Source organism: Podarcis vaucheri (genome assembly GCF_965113315.1).
Source record: "Podarcis vaucheri genome assembly, chromosome: 13".
NCBI lineage: Eukaryota > Metazoa > Chordata > Lepidosauria > Squamata > Lacertidae > Podarcis > Podarcis vaucheri.
In genome coordinates, this window is record NC_138751.1 from 39,958,018 (window position 1) to 39,976,159 (window position 18,142).

The 18,142-nt window shown below is 42.2% G+C and overlaps 2 protein-coding genes across 2 annotated transcripts; both read right to left on the reverse strand.

The window, feature by feature from the left end:
* Nucleotides 1-587: 587 nt before the first annotated feature.
* Nucleotides 588-2,036, reverse strand: LOC309516056 (vomeronasal type-2 receptor 26-like). Its single transcript, XM_082194561.1, has 2 exons — nucleotides 1,609-2,036; nucleotides 588-981 (listed from the first exon to the last, which is right to left on the reverse strand). The coding sequence occupies exons 1-2, from the start codon at nucleotides 1,845-1,847 to the stop codon at nucleotides 657-659; spliced, it is 564 nt and encodes a 187-aa protein (XP_082050687.1). The 5' UTR covers nucleotides 1,848-2,036; the 3' UTR covers nucleotides 588-656.
* A 3,565-nt stretch (nucleotides 2,037-5,601) lies between these two features.
* On the reverse strand, nucleotides 5,602-16,621 carry LOC309516071 (vomeronasal type-2 receptor 26-like). Its single transcript, XM_082194580.1, has 5 exons — nucleotides 16,389-16,621; nucleotides 14,025-14,307; nucleotides 10,371-10,598; nucleotides 8,409-8,535; nucleotides 5,602-6,518 (listed from the first exon to the last, which is right to left on the reverse strand). The coding sequence occupies exons 1-5, from the start codon at nucleotides 16,601-16,603 to the stop codon at nucleotides 5,620-5,622; spliced, it is 1,752 nt and encodes a 583-aa protein (XP_082050706.1). The 5' UTR covers nucleotides 16,604-16,621; the 3' UTR covers nucleotides 5,602-5,619.
* Between the last annotated feature and the right edge of the window lie 1,521 nt (nucleotides 16,622-18,142).

The window sequence follows — 18,142 nt, forward strand, 5'->3', positions numbered from 1 at the left end:
AAGGTGAGGGGCTTCTGGGAATCGATTTATTGTGAATTGAAAAAGATCTTTAAATATTCGTTTGTTAAGAAGCCAGAGTCCTTCCTACTAGGTATAACAGGAAGAGAGATAAAAAGACGGGACTATAAATTGTTCCAATATGCCGCGACAGCGGCAAGAATACTGATGGCCCAGAGGTGGAGACAGGAGGAAATGCCGACTCTGAGCGACTGGAGGATGAAACTTATAGATTACGCGGAATTAGACAAATTGACTGGAAGAATAAGATATCAAAAAGATCAAAAATTCACCGAGGACTGGGGGAAGTTTGCGGCATATCTGGAAACTATATGTGATCAACAAACAACGCTAGTGGGGTTCAAAGAGACTTTGTAATACGGTAAGGAATATTGCAAGATAGGAATAGAGAAGTGTAAACTAATGGTAAACTAGCAATACTATATAGGAAAATGCGAGGAAATAAGAACAATGGATGATTGTGGGAGGTGCTGGTGGAAGCTCAAAAAGTGTAAATATGTAATTATGTTGTAATCAATATAAGTAAATGAAAAACTGAATAAAAATCTAACTGCAAAAAAAAAAAACAAAAGCATCTTCCCTAGACTCTCTGGCCCATGAGGCAGTGATATAGCAGCATGCCAGGGACGGGAAAGGATTCATCCATGGTGAATGAATGTGAAATCTCCAAGGCATCTTACCTGAGGAATCTTGTAGATGCCCAGTATGTCTGCCATTTGAAGGGAGGAATCCATGTCAAGTCCCCCAATAACTGCCATCAGATGTTTCTGAGTGTCACACTTGTAGTTGGGTATAAGTGTGGAGGGAAGGTTCAGAGCAGCCCGGTAGGTCATCCTTTGATTGAAGTAACTGTCATAGATATGGAATCCCATTGTGATATTAGGCAAGATCTTGGGGTTCTCATTGATCTCCTTGACAGCAAATAGCAATGCCAGAATATGCTGGTAGTTCTTTGGCACAACACTGCAATGAGAATTTTATGCTGACTTCTTGGGTTCAGAACCTTCAGCCAATCACTGACTGTTGTTCCCAAAGTCAAACAAAATGAATGTACCTGATCCAGGCTCTGTCTATAAATTTTAAACACAATTGAATCTCTTTCCCCTTCCTGTCTTCCTCTCACTAAGTAGCTGAACTGGTCTGCACCACAAGTCATCAAACTTTGATACTCACACACTGACATCAACAGAGGCCATAAAACATTTTGAAAGCACAAAGTACAAACATGTACAAAACATTTATCTGCAGGTATTGATTTGATCTAACAAAAAGTTGTGTCGAAATGCTGAGAAGTAGGTAGCCTAGCTTAGGGAAGTGGTTCTCATCATTTTCTGACCTGTGACACATTTTTAACTAGGAGTATCCTATAAATCTTGTCTGAGTTTGATGAGAACATCTAGGGCTCTTAGATCTCCACCTCAAAGGAGAGGTGAGCTTTCAAGATCCCTCCCCCCAAACTTTCTAAGGTAAAGCCTCTACTCTATTCAGAATAGAGAAGGGCTTTCCATTTTAAACTACGATAGGTAAATTTAAGCATGTTCAGGGTTGGGGGATGTTTCTGTACCAGCTGATTCTTTGACATGTCCTTACAAGGTATTAAGAAGCTGATGGGTAGTTAGCCTTTCTCTGAAGTCTTCTTTCTCAAAAGCAGTAAAGAGATGGGAAGCAACTCCGCCAATCATAAGATCACCAGGTTGGTAGTATTCATGTGGAATTCTGGACAGATCATGGACGGTGCAATTCATGGAATGTTTGCACACCAAATGCGGCAGATGAAAGAGAACGGACACAATAAACAACAGCATACTGAGACAAATATTCTTCGTCATCAGACACCCTTATTTCTGTCTAGAACATGAACCTTAGTTCCAGAACCACCCTCAGTAGAATATTTTGCCTTGACAGGAACAGCATTTCCTCACCAATTCACAGATTAAGATTCTATCCTGTTGTTGTTTAGTCATTTAGTCATGTCCAACTCTTCGTGACCCCATGGACCAGAGCACGCCAGGCACTCCTGTCTTCCACTGTCTCCCGCAGCTTGGTCAGACTCGTTGGTAGCTTCAAGAACACTGTCCAACCATCTCCTCCTCTGTTGTCCCCTTCTCCTTGTGTCCTTAATCTTTCCCAACATCAGGGTCTTTTCCAGGGAATCTTCTCTTCTCATGAGGTGGCCAAAGTATTGGAGCCTCAGCTTCAGGATCTGTCCTTCCAGTGAGCAATCAGGGCTGATTTCCATGGACAAACTCCATGGACAAAGACAACGAGATCCTATTCTACAACTTGACAAAGACAACAGCAGAAATCCTTCCTCTTCCTCTGCCCTCTCCCTTGTTTAGAATCACAAGAAGGTTTTTTTTATATTCTCATGTTTAGACTTTGGCTGGTATTCTGTGGAAATCTATTGAGACATTATCCAAGGGAGACTTAGTCATGACCAGAGTGATAATTACAGGTGAGGCAATAACTAGGTCTCTTTACATCAGGAGCATCAAACAAATGACGAAAAAAACATGTTTGTGATGTTTCATTCAAAGTGGTTTCTGTCACTTTACAGGACAAAAAAAGTGCCCCTTCTTCTCTGGCATTGGGGGAGGCATTTTGTAGTTCACTTTGGGTGCCAAAATGTCTTGAACCAGTCCATCTGAACGTCTATTTTTGAAGGGGAAGGGGAAATTGCTTCGCTTATTCTCAACCAATGTATATTGAGATTGGGAGGGTGAATCGCACACCTGGATGTATATTTTAAAGATTCCCATTAATATGCTTCCTGAAAGTATCATATAAAGAAAAGAAGTAAATAAATAGGTTATTTGACTACAAAGAATTCGGGGCAGGGGGCATTCAATTCAGTTTGCATTTAAAACCAAGACGATCTGATTTGTACTTTCTGAAACAATATGAGAATCGAAACACAACCCTCCTTAGAAATCTGCACTTATCTAAAAATTATGATGTTGTTCTTCAACCAATGTTTACAAAAATGCATATTTTATGGGTAGAGGCACCGACATCACGTGTGCCGTGAGGAGGCCACAAGGCCTGGGAAGGGGCCCTCTGCCCAGCAGGACCTTTCCATAGCTGTCAACATTTCCCTTTTCTTGCGAGGAATCCTATTTGGAATAAGGGAATTTCCCTTTAAAAAAGGGAAAAGTTGACAGCTATGCCTTTGACACAGCAGGGAAGACTGGTGGGAACCTACACCATGGTGAAGAGGCCTGCCAGGGAGGCCTGTCAGGGCTCAGTCCCTCAAGATTGGGGGGCTCAGCCCTGTCCCCACATACTGGGGGGGGCTGAGTTGTCCTCAGCCCCATAGAGTTAGCCGGTATCATTGGGGAAAACGTCAAAAAATGCATAGTGAACACTTGCAAAAGTGTCGTGACTTTATTGAAAAATGTGTTTACTGGGAGAAATTGACACTAAAATACTTAAGAGTTTTCATGAGGGTTTTTTAAATAAAAAGAATCACAGATTGATGCAAAAACTGTGCAGAACTGAATTTAAGATGGAAAGAATGAGATACTGGTAAAGTCAAAATTGACAGCTTCTTCCAACCCTCTTTATTGCAAATGGAGACACTTTTTAATATACCACTTCAATCACACACGCAAATACACATAGAAGTGTGTGTGTGTGTGTGCACGCACACCACCAAAAGATGTGATTTCCACGATTTTCGGCCAAGAGCCAGAGGGGAGGGACAGATTACACACTCTTTACAGGATTGAAAATACAGGTCCTTTATTATGCAGTTATAGACCCGAACAGAATAAAAACAAAAATGGTAAAATTAAAATATCATCATATACTGTAATATGAAGGTGGGTTGTATTCATAAATGATATAAAATATCAAGGAATAAATAAATAAATAAATAAATAAATAAATAAATAAATAAATTTTTTATTAATTTTTAAAATGATTACAAATGGAACCAAATTATTGAAATTTAATACAATTTATTAAAATCAGGTTTCCTGTTCCTGTTGGAACCATATTCCCCTTTAGCTGCTTCCTTTCTTATTTAGTCTCCAGTTGACATCCTTCACTTGTCATTAAGCTGCTCTTCCAGCTGTCTAATTTTCACCTTACAAACAGCAACCTCAGCTACATCTTATATATTTATAATCCATTTCACATGTGTACTCTTTCATCTTCATTTTTGTTCCAGACCTGCTGTGCTGAAAGAGTTCAGTTGTTTTTCTTGTTGCTCCTTTTTTGCAGTATTTGTCTGAGTGGTACAAGGTCACATTCCATTCCATTCCGCTTTTATCAAACTAACATGTGAACCGCAGCCATAAATAACTCGCAGAGTAAACTTTCCAGACTTCCGCCATTAAATTCCTCTCTGCAATTCATTCTTGGCACACAACACACCGCAAAATCTTTCCTCATATTCAGCCTCTCTTCAACAACTGTCCAGCTTTGGGTCATTTTTTCTTTCCCCCACTGCATTCGCCCTGCAACACCCCCCATTTAGAAGTTGTTGTAAATAAAATCCATTCACCCTCAGCTGAGGGGGGCAGCATAGCAAAACCTTACTAAATTCCTTGTAGAGAATAAATTGGGAGCCCCCACCCCTCTTTTCAAAGTAGCAACTACACACACCTCTTCATTGTGTAGAGGAGGACAGCAGAACAAAAAGAAAACCATAAGAAAGTGCAAAGCACCTTTTCCTCCCCCTTTCCTTTCACGGCTGTTGTAGGGATTCTCAAACTTCCGAAAACCGTTCAAAATACCTTCCTGATTCTTTGGGCAGCTGATTAATTGCAGCCCATTTGCATATGTTGTTTCAGGAGCACCTCTTGATTAATGCTAATTATCCAAATTAAGGAGGAACCTTCCACAAAGCATGCCGGTAACAGAGGCTTGTCCATGGCAAGGACACACTTCTAGATCACTCCTGTTCTGCCTTCTAAATTGGCAGACACAAAACTGCACGACACTGCAGGATGCAGTGAACTCCCCAGACCCCACTGAAGAGCATCGAGAGGATTCATGCCTCATTTCCTACCTCTCCCATGCCTGAACTTCTTCACAACCCCTGGAGGCCTGCGAACAACCACCATTGATCGTGGGCTTGCCCGGAAACCTACCATCTTATAAATATAAGGCTATTAAAAACCCTAACTTTTTTATCTACTAAACTTAAGTAAAAATGAACCCCACAAATGGTCTAGCAAATATTATCTGCAACTACTGAAATAAATGAGACTTGTTTATCACGATACTAGCAGCTCAACTGAACCCTTTCGTACTTTAAAAAGGATTTGGAAGGAACAAAGAGATGAATCTTTTTTACATAAAAAAAATGCCTCCCAATATATTGTTTTCTCGTTTGGTTTCTAATCAATCATTCTCTCATATTCTACTCAGGCCTCAATATTTTGTGGTATCCATTACAGCTTGTTTTCCAAATGCACCATGGAGTCCAAAGATATTAGGGAACCTGTCTCACAGAGACCACAGAGAATTGTTAAAGAAATTGCACATAGCAATCGCAGCTAAAAACACTCACAATATAGTTATATAATAAGGATAATGAGAAATTATATTGCCCATTTTCTACTAGAATAAAAACAGAGATGATAGGATAATTTATTATTTCCTCTTTATTAACTTCTCCTTCCTGTTCAGGTCAGGTCTCAACACAATGATGTAGCATTTTGGGAAAAAGATGGAGCCCAGTAAGCCAGCACTGGAGGCCAAGATGGAGAAGATCTCCACAGCCACCATGTATTTCCCCTTGGTGCTCAGGTAGACCGGAACAAATGAGATCCAAACACTACAAAACAACAACATGCTGAAGGTGATGAATTTGGCCTCATTGAAGCTCTCAGGAAGTTTCCTGGCAAAAAAGGCCACAACAAAGCTGAAAATGGCCAAAAAGCCCATGTAGCCCAAGACATAGTAAAACAGGGCAACTGACCCTTCGTTGCAGCCTAGAATGATATCCCTCATCACAGAGTGCATGTCAGAATCAGGAAATGGGGGAGAGGTTCCTAACCACACAGTGCAAATGCCCACTTGGATAATGGTACATGACAACACAATGGTGCTTCCAAGCCTTTTCCCCACCCACTTCTTCATTCTGGATCCTGGTTTGGTGGCCACAAAGGCCAGAACCACTATGATCGTTTTGGCCAAAACACAAGAAACGGTCACTGTGAAAACAAGGCCAAATGCCATTTGTCGGAGCAGGCAGCTGACTCTTTCTGGAGGGCTGAGGAAGATCAATGGGCAGAGAAAGCAGAGCAGGAGAGAAGTGAGGAGAGTGTAGGTGAGGTCCCGATTGTTTGCTCTGACAATGGGTGTGTCCTGATGTTTAATGAAGATGACAAGGACCACCAGTGTGAGGAGAGAGAGAGAAAGAGAAAAACATGCTAAGCTTATCCCCAGAGGCTCTTTAAAAGACAGGAAGTTGATTGTCTTTAGAATGCATTGTGATTGGTCCCTATTTGGATAGTGATCTTCACGGCATGCAACACATTCATCCATGTCTGGAGAGAGAGGAAAAACACTCAGATTTCAGATATGTTGCAGAGCAGCTACTAATGTTGGCAGTATCTCTTCAGGTTAGATTAGGAGTATCACGGAAGTTTCCAAACAGGCTAGACTCAAAGTGATGCACGAGAACCCCACCTCAGCACTGTGTGATGGGTTATGTGGGGTGTTCTGTACTGGCTTGCTAACTCCCCAGAAGCTGTGGGATAACCAGTCAGGCTTAAGTCTAATTAATGAATGAAGGGGTTAAGACCATAGAGTAAGCTATCCTGCCAGGCTTAGCTCATCTTGGGAGGTACTAGGTAATCAAGCCTCCGGGTCCTAAATCTACTTTAGAAGCTCAGAGTTTGATGATGTCTGAACTGCTTGCTCCAAGATCAGACTGCATGGCTGTTACAAGCCATTCTTGTGCTCCTTATACCAATAATTTAGGTACTTTTATTATTGTAGCTAATCCAAGTTTTACTGCCTGGGTTTTCTTACTGATGTGTGGAAAAGCACATGAACTTGATATTTTAATAGTAGTAACCCAATTTTTAACTTACCAATGTGTGGTCTTTTGGAAAGAACTTAGAAGGGCATATTTTAAAGCTCTAACAGCTTATCTTGCCATGCTTTACTTTTCTTAATATTTTTGATTTTAAATCTCTGCTGGGATTCTCTAACCAAGAAGAAGAAGAAGAGTTTGGATTTGATATCCCGCCTTTCACTCCCCTTCAGGAGTCTCAAAGCGGCTAACAATCTCCTTTCCCTTCCTCCCCCACAACAAACACTCTGTGAGGTGAGTGGGGCTGAGAGACCTCAAAGAAGTGTGACTGGCCCAAGGTCACCCAGCAGCTGCATCTGGAGGAGCGGAGACGCGAACCCGGTTACCCAGATTACGTGACTACCGCTCTTAACCACTACACCACACTGGCTCTCCAAAGAGTACTTGCCCCATACCTGGATCTTGGCATTCTCCTTTATATACCTGTTTTTTCCTTGTCACCAATATAAACTACATTGTGCAGTTTACTTGGTCAATGGGGGGGCTAACAATAAATTCTATGAATTGCTCAGCACGGGAGCTAAGGAAAGTGTCTTATACTCAGTTCATTGCTCCATGTACCTCAGTATTGATTGCTGGATTTTAATCTCTGACAAAGATGAGATCTTTTATAAAACTTTTCTTGTTAGGAAAGTGTAATAATAATAGGGGTTGCTCGTGCGTAAGTTGCCGCCACTCCTGGCTGTGTTGCCTGGTTAAACCTTTCTGTCTGGACAGCCCTTCACTTCGTGGCTGCTTCAGTCACTAGCAGAATCCGTCAGTGGGCGTTTCTTAAACCTTTTCCAGCATAAAAGCTGTTTGACGCCAAGTCTCCTCGTACTCTCCCTGCGTGGAAGTCTTCTGCGCAGGGAGGGTGTGGGTAGCGGAGGACCCGTGCTCTCCCCGCTGGTGTCCGGCGAAGAGTCCTGGAGCCCTCTCGCCGATTCCCCCATCTGCCCCCCTTTATCCCTGGTGTTGTGCTGATTTCCTTCCCCAGCTGATGAGCTGCCTCTCTCCCTGCTGGGTCCCTCTCCAGCATCACTTGGGAGCCTTCCCTCCGCCTCTGGCTCCGATGTCAGTTCCCTGACAGAAAGGTCCATATTCCTTTATGGGGGCTGTCTTCCAATAGGGATGGAGGAGAAATTTCATTTCGTTGCCCTTTGAAGGGGAAGGTTATCTAAATTGCACTCCTTTCACCAACACATAACCCAAATACTGTTGCCTTGAAGTATGTGCAGTTCTCTAAAAATGTGTGCTGCCATTCTCCAATCAAATAATATGTACCAGTTATTTGCTTAATCTTTTCAACAAGTTCTAACATGACGTATAGTTTGAAAGGTATACCTCTTGTGTCTCTTACCCTTTTGGGATGAAATCTTGCCTTGAGGACATGGAGCACAATTATAGCAGCAGAATGGCTCCCCCTCCTTCTTCTCCTTGCTGGAACCAGGAGGACAACTTGGGTTGCACACAGAAAGGGGTGGAACCTGCCCATTTAAATAAATGCTTTAAAATTTTAGCAGACAGAAATTCATAGCATGTTTGCCTTCTGTTTCCCAACCCACAGCTAGAAGTAAGAAGACACTAAACTACTTATTCCAAAGGCAGGACCAAACTTGACCATCTTTGACCCCCCCTTCAGGCATTCAAAAAGCAAGCATGACAGCTCAAACTGGGAAGGGGATTGGGGGCTAATTTTCACCCGCTCTTCCCATTTTGTCTCCATACATAAAGAGAATACCTCTTCCACCAACAATTTTACCATACTGAATGGGAAGGTCTGAAATAATGAACATGCTTAGAAGTCTCCTTGTGATTTGTAACTTTGAGTGATTATCATGGTTCCCAAATATGAGGAGGAGGCTTCTAAACGACTTAGCCAAATGCAGTTAGAAGTCCCCTTCACACTTGCTGCCATGCACAGGAAGGCATTGTGGGTGGAATTTATGCACTGAGCATGTCCAGCCTTTCTTAGTTTGAACCCTCACAAGTTCTTTTGAGAATACTGGAGAAGGGCTTTTATTTTTAAGATAAAGCACACTGCTGATCTGTCCTGGGGGCCTAGACTGCATTGCTGCTCAAAGTTGGCTGCTAAAAGGTAAAGGGACCCCTGACCATAAGGTCCAATCGTGGTGGACTCTGGGGTTGCTGCGCTCATCTTGCTTTATTGGCCGAGCGAGCTGACGTACAGCTTCCGGGTCATGTGGCCAGCAGGACTAAGCCACTTCTGGCGAACCAGAGAAGCACATGGAAACGCCGTTTACCTTCCCATCGGAGCGGTACGTATTTATCTACTTGCACTTTGACGTGCTTTCGAACTGCTAGGATGGCAGGAGCAGGGACCGAGCAATGGGAGCTCACCCTGTCGCGGGGATTCGAACCGCTGACCTTCTGATCGGCAAGTCCTAGGCTCTGTGGTTTAACCCACAGCGCCACCCGCGTCCCTTGGCTGCTGTTTGTCCCTAAATGTGCTGTTTTCTATAAACAAAACCTTAAAAGGCAAATAGTATATGGGGTAGAGGATTGGAAGGAAATTGCGGTACTTCTTTTATTTGGAGGTACAGGGTGCGGCATTTTGGAAAGGACAAATCAGTATATTTCCTGTCCAAATGAATTTCATATGTTTAATCAGTCCTTTTTTCCTGGGGGGGGGGGTGCAGGAGTACGCATACCTGTACCTCTAAACATTTTGTGAATCTTTCTACCTTTGTCCATTTACTGTATTTATTTTTCCCGATTTGAACTATAAAATGGTGGTTTTGAGTCAAAATGAGAGTACCCCTAAACATTTTTTTAGAAAAAAAGGCACTGTGTTTAATCATAAATTCACTACATCCCATTTCCACATTAATCCACAACTAAATTCACATTTAAATGTCTATCTTATCCTAATATTTGCATATTTGCAATATGTATTTTTCAAACCATGTTGGTCCCACCCAATTAAATGAATGCTTAAAAATTTTAGCACAGAGAAATTAAGAGCATGTTTGCCTTCTGTTTTCCAACCCACAGCTAGAAGTAAGAAGACACTAAACTACTTACTCCAAAGGCAGGACCAAACTGACCATTTTTTAGCCCCCTTCAGGCACCCATGATGCCACAACAAGAAAACCACAAGAGGGAAGAGCGCTTTTGTACTCAGTTCCTGCTTACGAGTTTACCACAGACAGCCATTGGCCTGATCCAGCAAGCTCATGGAATGTAGTGCAGAAAATGTTTTGAACCATGCTGGAAAACCAGGTATGTGCTGGGCTGATGATCGATAAGTGTGTAATATTTTGTTTTCCTATATCTCATGGATGTTGGAATTACGCCCCACCTGGTGAAAACTTCTGTGCCACACCATTTGGTTGTCATCAGTGGAGAATTCCTGACCTGGGTCAGCCTCCAAATCCATCCTTCCAACCTTGACTCTCACAAAGGAATTATTTGGAAAAGTGACCATGTTAGTAATATCAAAGCCAGCTTCTACTTCCCTGTTCTCACCAAAAGATACAGTTTCTCCAGCAGAGTTGTTAAAGGAGACACTCCTAAGGAAGGGATGGAGCTGCATTGAAAGGAAAACAGAAACTATGAAGTAATGCCTCCAAATGGTTGGTATTTTCTGGGGTGAATTTCTCCACATGAGGACCTTATGCATTATATCTTGCACTGTCCGTTATATAACGATGCAAGAAAAAGATTTTTGGTACCTATAATGACAGGGTCCCCTGGCCAGAACCCCCTTGACATGACGTTATATCTCCTTGCAGACACAGATAAGTATGTGACCTGGCGGGTAGCACTTTTTGCAACTGCTGCTAGGAAAATTAGAGCAAATTATATAGCCAAGGTAGCCATTAACTGTAAAGGAGATTAATTTATTTGACCCCATCTATCTACCTCAGGCTATGCTCTATCTTTGTCACCAAACTCTGAGTATAAATTGCACACTGTATTAATTGATATTGTTTTTAACATTAGTGACCATGTGATGATTTTAACGTATGAATTTTATTGTTTAATGTTTTTATTTGTACATCGGGGTACTTTTATAGCTTTGTTTAGAGTATGTAATGTTTTAATAATATAAATGTTTTAAGTCTTTTTTTTACCAATTCAGTATATTTTCTTTTAATTGTCAAATAATTCTGTGTACATTGTGGCAGCCTTTGGCTATGTGCAATAAAACTGACTGAGACTGAGAATTTCTCCACATACTATGCACATGCCAGAATATTAGGTTTGCAGAAATAAAAGCGCCTTGTCACATGTTTTGTGGTTTTGAAAATGGTTGGGGACGTGACCACTAAGTAAGCTTTGTGCAAGCAAATTTCAGGAAAAGTGAGGATCTAGAGGTACCCAAAGCTACTCTCCTCAAAATCACTACCTTCTTCAACTTTCCCTCCCTCAACCCAGAATTTTCCATGCCGGTTTCTTTTTGAAGAATTCGTAGAATAAGAAAGTCCAGACTGATGGAAGGAAGTGTGGGAAGACAGTGATTTGAAGAATGTCATACGGGTAACAGAGAATTAATGGAGGTGTGGGAAGGTTACTATCTACATTAAATGGCAGTACAATGGTGCCCCGCAAGACGGAAAACTCGCTAGACGAAAGGGTTTTCCATTTTGGAGGTGCTTCGCAAAACGAATCTTCTATGGGCTTGCTTCGCAAAATGAAAATGTCTTGTGAGTTCCTGCTGGGTTTTTTTCCCTCCCCCCCTCTTTTTCTAAGCCGCTAAGCCGCTTATCAGCTGATCCGATCAGCAGATAAGCCACTAAAAGCCGCTAAAAGCTGCTAATAGCGCTAATCCACTAATCCGTCAATGGGCTTGCTTCGCAAGACGAAAAAACCGATAGACGAAGAGAATCGCAGAACGGATTCTTTTCGTCTTGCGAGGCACCACTGTAAGGATGAGTCCTGTGTTGCAAGGGGCAATTACTTTTGATTTAATAATTGTTTTGTCATTTTCCAAAAGCAAGTGTTGAGCTCAAGATAACTTAAAATAATGTTTTCCTATCCAGCATCTTTTTTTTAACCAACATCCAGCATGGATGGACAAATTAAATGTCAATTCTGGGGTATTTACGGTTTTTAATTATTTATTTTATCCAATCAGAGTGCTGGGTGGTAATCTACACTAATTTCCAGGTCACTGTCCATGCCAAGTAAATTGTATCTCATTGAAGGCATTACCTGCCAAGGCTGTAGCATTTGAAGATCCTGCATGCCTTCTTCCACTGCTGCCCTGTATTTGGGCAACAACATGGCATGTAGAACATGTGCTGTTGCATAGACAGCGTTATAGACACTGTAGCTGTGGCCAGTCATGCTCATCTCAAAACCAGATGAAGGGAGATCTTCCAGCTTCTCCTCTCCAGTGCAGGTTCCACTGGCCTGCTCCTCTGTACTGGAGTTTGGAAATAAACAGAGAAAGACTTCTGCCCAGAACTGCTTGACAAAGCCATTTCCATTTGCCTCAAAAGGATTTTGGACCTGAAGAAAGACTTTGAATCCTTGTACCACATTTGAATGAACTGAAAAGGAGAGGGAACCCTGGAAGACTTGCATATCCATGCTCATTTGAAAGGCCAATGCTGTGAAATCCAGCTGTGCTGTCAGAATCCATACCTTGCCCACAGATGTTTTGTTCACATTTTCCAATTCACCTAGCGCTACCATTGTTCGCAAGCCAAGCATGGACTTTGTTTCTCCATAGAAAACAACAACTTTGGCTTTACTTTCCATAACAACATGATAGATTTGGATCCACTGGGAATACATGGCATAATACTCAGTCAAATATGTGGTTTTCAGGGTTTTCTCTGAGAAGGCCAAGCAAATACCTTTCTGGGACAGCAGAGGTGTCAGGGTCTGAACAAATCTCTCTCCACTGTGATTATCTCCAGTGAGCAACCCAACCCACGTCCAACCAAAGTGCAAAAGTAACTGAATAATCCCAGTGTACTGATGGGCTTCATTGGGGACCATCCGGTAAAAGGGAATGGACTGGCTTTCATCGGTATACTCTAGGGCAAAGGAACCATAAGTGAGCTAGAAGGAAATAAAGGGACATCAATATAGTAGAAGGAATTGGTATGTGCATCTCTAGCGGCTGTTGTGGCAAAGACAGTTGTAATGACAGTAGGCATTTACCTCACTTTCCCATGGACAAGGGAGTCAAACAAAAGCATCTTCCCTAGACTCTCTGGCCCATGACGCAGTGATATAGCAGCATGCCAGGGATGGGAAAGGATGAGACGCCAACAGCCACTGGTATGAGGGCATTTCCAGATTATCTTATTATTGAATATTCATTATGATTTGTTTTCACAAAGTTTGTGGGGCGGTTAGATGATGTCAGCTATTTATTTAGCATTCATTCTAATTTATTTGCAAGGCAAGTCCACTTACCTACATTGCAAGCTGGCCATGGCCCCATGTCAGCAATCCGGAGGCCGCCTGTGGAGAACTGCAGACCTGGGTCCAGGGATTTCCCAGGGGGCAGGCCTAACCAGCCAATGAGTATTGCAGAAACCCAGTTCTGAGCTGCACACTTTAGAGAGATGGGGCAGGTGGCACAGGGGAACTGAGGTAGATCTGAGGGTGCTGCCAGAGAACCGCATAGCTGAGGGAAAGTGGGCTGGGTCTACCTCAATTAATGATAGGTTGCAGAAATGTTCCGCCAATCCATGCAGTACTCCCTGAGTTGTATTAAATTGCTCGAGACTGGTTTTCAGTTTGGTTAGGGGACTCCTAACTTGGTACAGAGACAGCTGGCACACTTTTGACATATGGTCCAAATTCCAGATTCAGTTCAGAGTCCTGATATTGACTTTTAAAGCCCTGAATGGTTTGGAATCCAGACACTGAACAAACTGCCCTCCTTTGTAAGTCATAACTAATTCTCTATTGCACAAAACCTATTGTGCAGAACCTCTGGATAGAAAAGATCATGGTGAATGAATATAAAATCCCCAAGGCCGTATCTTACCTGTGGGATCTTGTAGACGCCCAAGATGTCTGCCAAGTAGATGGAGGTATCAAAGTCAAGTCCCCCAATAACTGCCATCAGATGTTTCTGGGTGTTACACTTGTAGTTGGGTACAATTGTGGAGGGAAGTTTCAGAGCGGCCGAGTAGGTCATCCTTTGATTGAAGTAACTGTCATAGATGTGGAATCCTAAGGTGATATTTGGCAAGATCTTGGGGTTCTCATTGATCTCCTTGACAGCAAAGGCCAAGGCCAGAATATGCTGGTAGTTCTTTGGCACCACACTGCAAGGAGAATGTTATGCTGTATCCTTAGGAGATATGCTACGGATTTTTTTTTCAGGCCTCATGAAAATTCTTCAGCATTTTAGTGCAATTTTCTCCTAATACACACATTTTATGCAAATTTGCCTAATATACACATATTTACACAAAAATAATGTGGTTTTGTGTGCTACTTTCACTAATATATGCATTTTGTGGACACTTTACCCCAGCATATGCATTTTTATATACATTACTTGGCTTGAGAACCGCGTTGCAAAATTTAGATAAGTGTGAATTTTGAAGGGTGGCTGTATTTTGGTTCTTGCATTGTTTTGGAGCACGCAAATTTTGGCAGGTTCATGTTTAAATGTGAGCTGAATATAATTTCTCTCCCACCCCTTATAAGGCAATACTGATATTTTCATTGGGGTCTTAAATGTGCTTGATGACACTGTCTAAAAACTCATCATTTTCAGACTTGTGACATATTTTTAACCAGGACTTTGTTCTAAGCCTGACTTAAATACCTGGGGTATTTAAAAAAGAACTCCACCTCAGAAGAGAAGTGGGCTTTTAAGAATCTTCATTTCAAACACTTTTGAGGTGCAATTCAATATTCAGAGCAAAGAAGGGCTTCGTATCTCATTGCTAATGCATTCTTTTCTTTACACACTTTTGAATCAGGATGGAAAAATGGTAGCAGGGCTTAAAGAAGAACACAGAGACAGGAGGATTTCTGTTTCCTTCTCCACCCCTACCTATCACCCCAGCACACTGTGGAGCAGGTCAGGGCTTCCAGAGAACATGAAAGCAAGAAGAATCCTGCTGTACCATTACAAAGGCCTATTTAGTCCAGCATTCTGTCCTCTAAGTGGCCAACCAGATAATTATGGGAAGCCCAAAAGGTGGACCTGAGTGCAGCAGCGCTCTACCCACATATTTCTAACAACTTGTAGAGAGATGCACATAGTCTCCAACAATGGATAGTCCTATTCTGCATGGCTTTGCCTAATCCTCTTTTAGGGCCATGCCAGTTGGACACCACCACCACAACTGGTATCAACACATCCCATAATTTAACTGTGCATTATGTGAAGAAGCACTTTCTTTTGTATGTCCTGAATATTTCACCATTCAGCTTCACAGAATGACCAAAAAAAAAAAATCTAGTCAGAAGAAGTGGAGTTTGGATTTGATATCCCGCTTTATCACTACCCGAAGGAGTCTCAAAGCGGCTAACATTCTCCTTTCCCTTCCTCCCCCACAACAGACACACTGTGAGGTGAGTGGGGCTGAGAGACTTCAGAGAAGTGTGACTGGCCCAAGGTCACCCAGCAGCTGCATATGGAGGAGCAGGGAAGCGAACCCGGTTCCCCAGATTACGAGACAACCGCTCTTAACCACTACACCACACTGGCTCTCTATCCCTCTATCCACTTTCTACACAGTGGGTATCATTTTATACGCTTCTATCACATCTCCTTTTACTTGCCATTTGTCTACACTAAAAAGTCGTAAATGTTGCGACCTTTCCTTATAGTAGAGTGCCTTCAACCCCTTCACTATTTTGGCTGTTCTTTCCAGACATGGAGCTTTAGAAAATTCAGGGCAAAATTAATTGTGAATGAGCCCTTCTCACTCTTCTCTTGATGCCTCTCCCCACTCTCCACTCACAGATCTCTGTCACTTTTCTCCTCATCTCCTCTCAGCCAACCCTAACATAAAGCTTCATGTAGCTTTGCACAGAAGGGGGATGTAATTTATTTTCCTTATTCTACTTTTTTTGCTCTCCCTCCCCATATTTTTTAACTTTATCATCACCACCACCATTATTATCATTTTCTCTGGCGCTTGCGGGCAGTGGGCATTGATCTTCAATCAGGAAGGTGTCAGGGTTGAGGGACACTTCAGTTTTTCCTACATCAGCAAAACATCCAGTGCCAGCTCCTCCCTCAACTACTGCAAATGTTTTCCCACATACACACCACTGCCTGGAAGTAAATCCCACTTAAATCAGTGGAACTTGCTTCTGAGTAAATATACTTAGAGTTGGGGAATGATTCTGTACCGTCTGGTGATTTGATATTTGAAGTTCTTACAGGAGATTAAGCAGTTGAGGTGTGGCTAGCATTTCACTGAAGTCTTCTTTATCCAAAGCAACAAAGAGGTGAGAGGTAAGTCCACCAATGATGAGGTCACCAGGCCAGTAGTATTCATGTGGAATCCTAAGCATATAACTGATGGTGCAACTAGTCGTATGTTTGCACACTGTATGTGGCAAAAGGAAGAGAATGGGCAGAATAAACACCAGCATACTGAGGCAAATGTTTTCTCTTTTCTGACACCCTTATTTCCATCTGGAAAATGGCCATTTGCTTCAGAACCAGCCTCACTACAATATTCTGCCTTGGCATAAACAGCATTTATCTACCAATAAGCAGATTAAAATCCTGTCTTACAACTCTTCCAGAGAAAAGCAGAAATCTAGTTTTTTACTCTTCCCTCACCCTTTGTTTGGAATGGCAGGAAGGGTTTTTCTACCCAGTTAAAGACTTTTGCTTGTGTTCTCTGAAAATCTATGGGGACCTTATCCAAAGGAGATTTGGTCATGACAAGTGTGATAATTACATATGAGGTAATAACTAGGTCCCTTTGTGTGAGGAACAGCAACAGAATGGAGTAAAGCATGTTTGTGACATTTCATCAAAAGCAGCCTGTACTGGATAGATCAGATGGGGCTCCACTGGATACTAAGCCTGCTCATCCCAGCAGACTTTGCTAAGGAATTTTTCATTAAGTCTCTTTCATAAGATACAGTATTCTATTTCTTTATAGTAAGCAACAGACAATATTGTCATGGTTTACCACAGTACATAATTTTCTCGTTCTTGATTATTGTGGTCACTGGTTTAGCAATTAAAAAAGAAAAATATATACCTTAAATTTTATTCTATTATCCCTTCTGATTTAGGGGTGAGGTGTCTTGTTTGCTGAAGTTCATTGATCAGTATATTCCAAATTTTTCTCATAATTCTCATTACTTTTATTGTGCATTATTATTGTGAGAAAGCTTTTACACTTCTTCTCAAGCTTTATGATCTCATTCATTAGATTTCCTTTTGTTCCCTGCTGTCAGAGAGCCCTCGGAGTACTCTGAGCTCCCTTCCATGAGCCCCACCAGCGATGCTGAGCTGGAGGAAAGGCTGGAGGCTGAGCGTGAAGAAAAAGGCTCTGTAGAGGAAGGAGGAAAGGGAGACAATAGGAGAGGTTTGCATTCCCAGCCCACGGAGGGGGAGGGGGACCTTGTCTGGGAAAGAATGCAGGAGGAGGGAGCAGAACAGGCAGAGTCAGAACAACTGGAAGGCTTCAGGCTCGGAGGCGGAGAGAGCCCAGACGTCTCCGCACGCAAGTCGTTTCGGGAGATTAATGGAAGGTCATAAGAAGGTCGTAAAAGCACCTCAATTCCTGTGTTTTTGCAGGAAGCAGCAATTAGCAGCGCCAACTGAGAGTTCCAGGGAGGACTGATTTACGAAGGCTCTCGGAAGGTTTGTGTAAATCGTAATAAACTAAACATTATAAAACTGTTGGAGTGTCGAGACTTCTGTGTGCAGAGAGATCCAGTCACACTTCCCTCACAGCTGCTTCTTTTTACATGAGAGAAATCAATAGGCCTCATACTTGTGCTGACATACCATTCTTGCTGATATGTCAGCAGCATTCTTTTTATAGCACTTCCTGCTCTGTAAGTATAGGAGGTCTAAGATTGGACATAAATGTTTCTAAACCGTTAATGAACTAATAAACCTAGAAAATTACTTAGAAAGAGATGATCGGAAGGCAGCTTTATTTATTT

Excerpts from the sequence above, each read along its gene's own strand:
- LOC309516071 (XM_082194580.1), bottom strand. The coding sequence starts at position 16,603 with ATGCTGGTGTTTATTCTGCCCATTCTCTTCCTTTTGCCACATACAGTG. Across the intron at positions 14,308-16,388 it reads CCTCAACTGCTTAATCTCCT|TGTGGTGCCAAAGAACTACC; the intron begins GTAAGAACTTCA and ends TTCTCCTTGCAG. Across the intron at positions 8,536-10,370 it reads GGCACAGAAGTTTTCACCAG|GTTCCACCCCTTTCTGTGTG; the intron begins GTGGGGCGTAAT and ends TTAAATGGGCAG.
- LOC309516056 (XM_082194561.1), bottom strand. The coding sequence starts at position 1,847 with ATGACGAAGAATATTTGTCTCAGTATGCTGTTGTTTATTGTGTCCGTT. Across the intron at positions 982-1,608 it reads CATCAGCTTCTTAATACCTT|TGTTGTGCCAAAGAACTACC; the intron begins GTAAGGACATGT and ends TTCTCATTGCAG.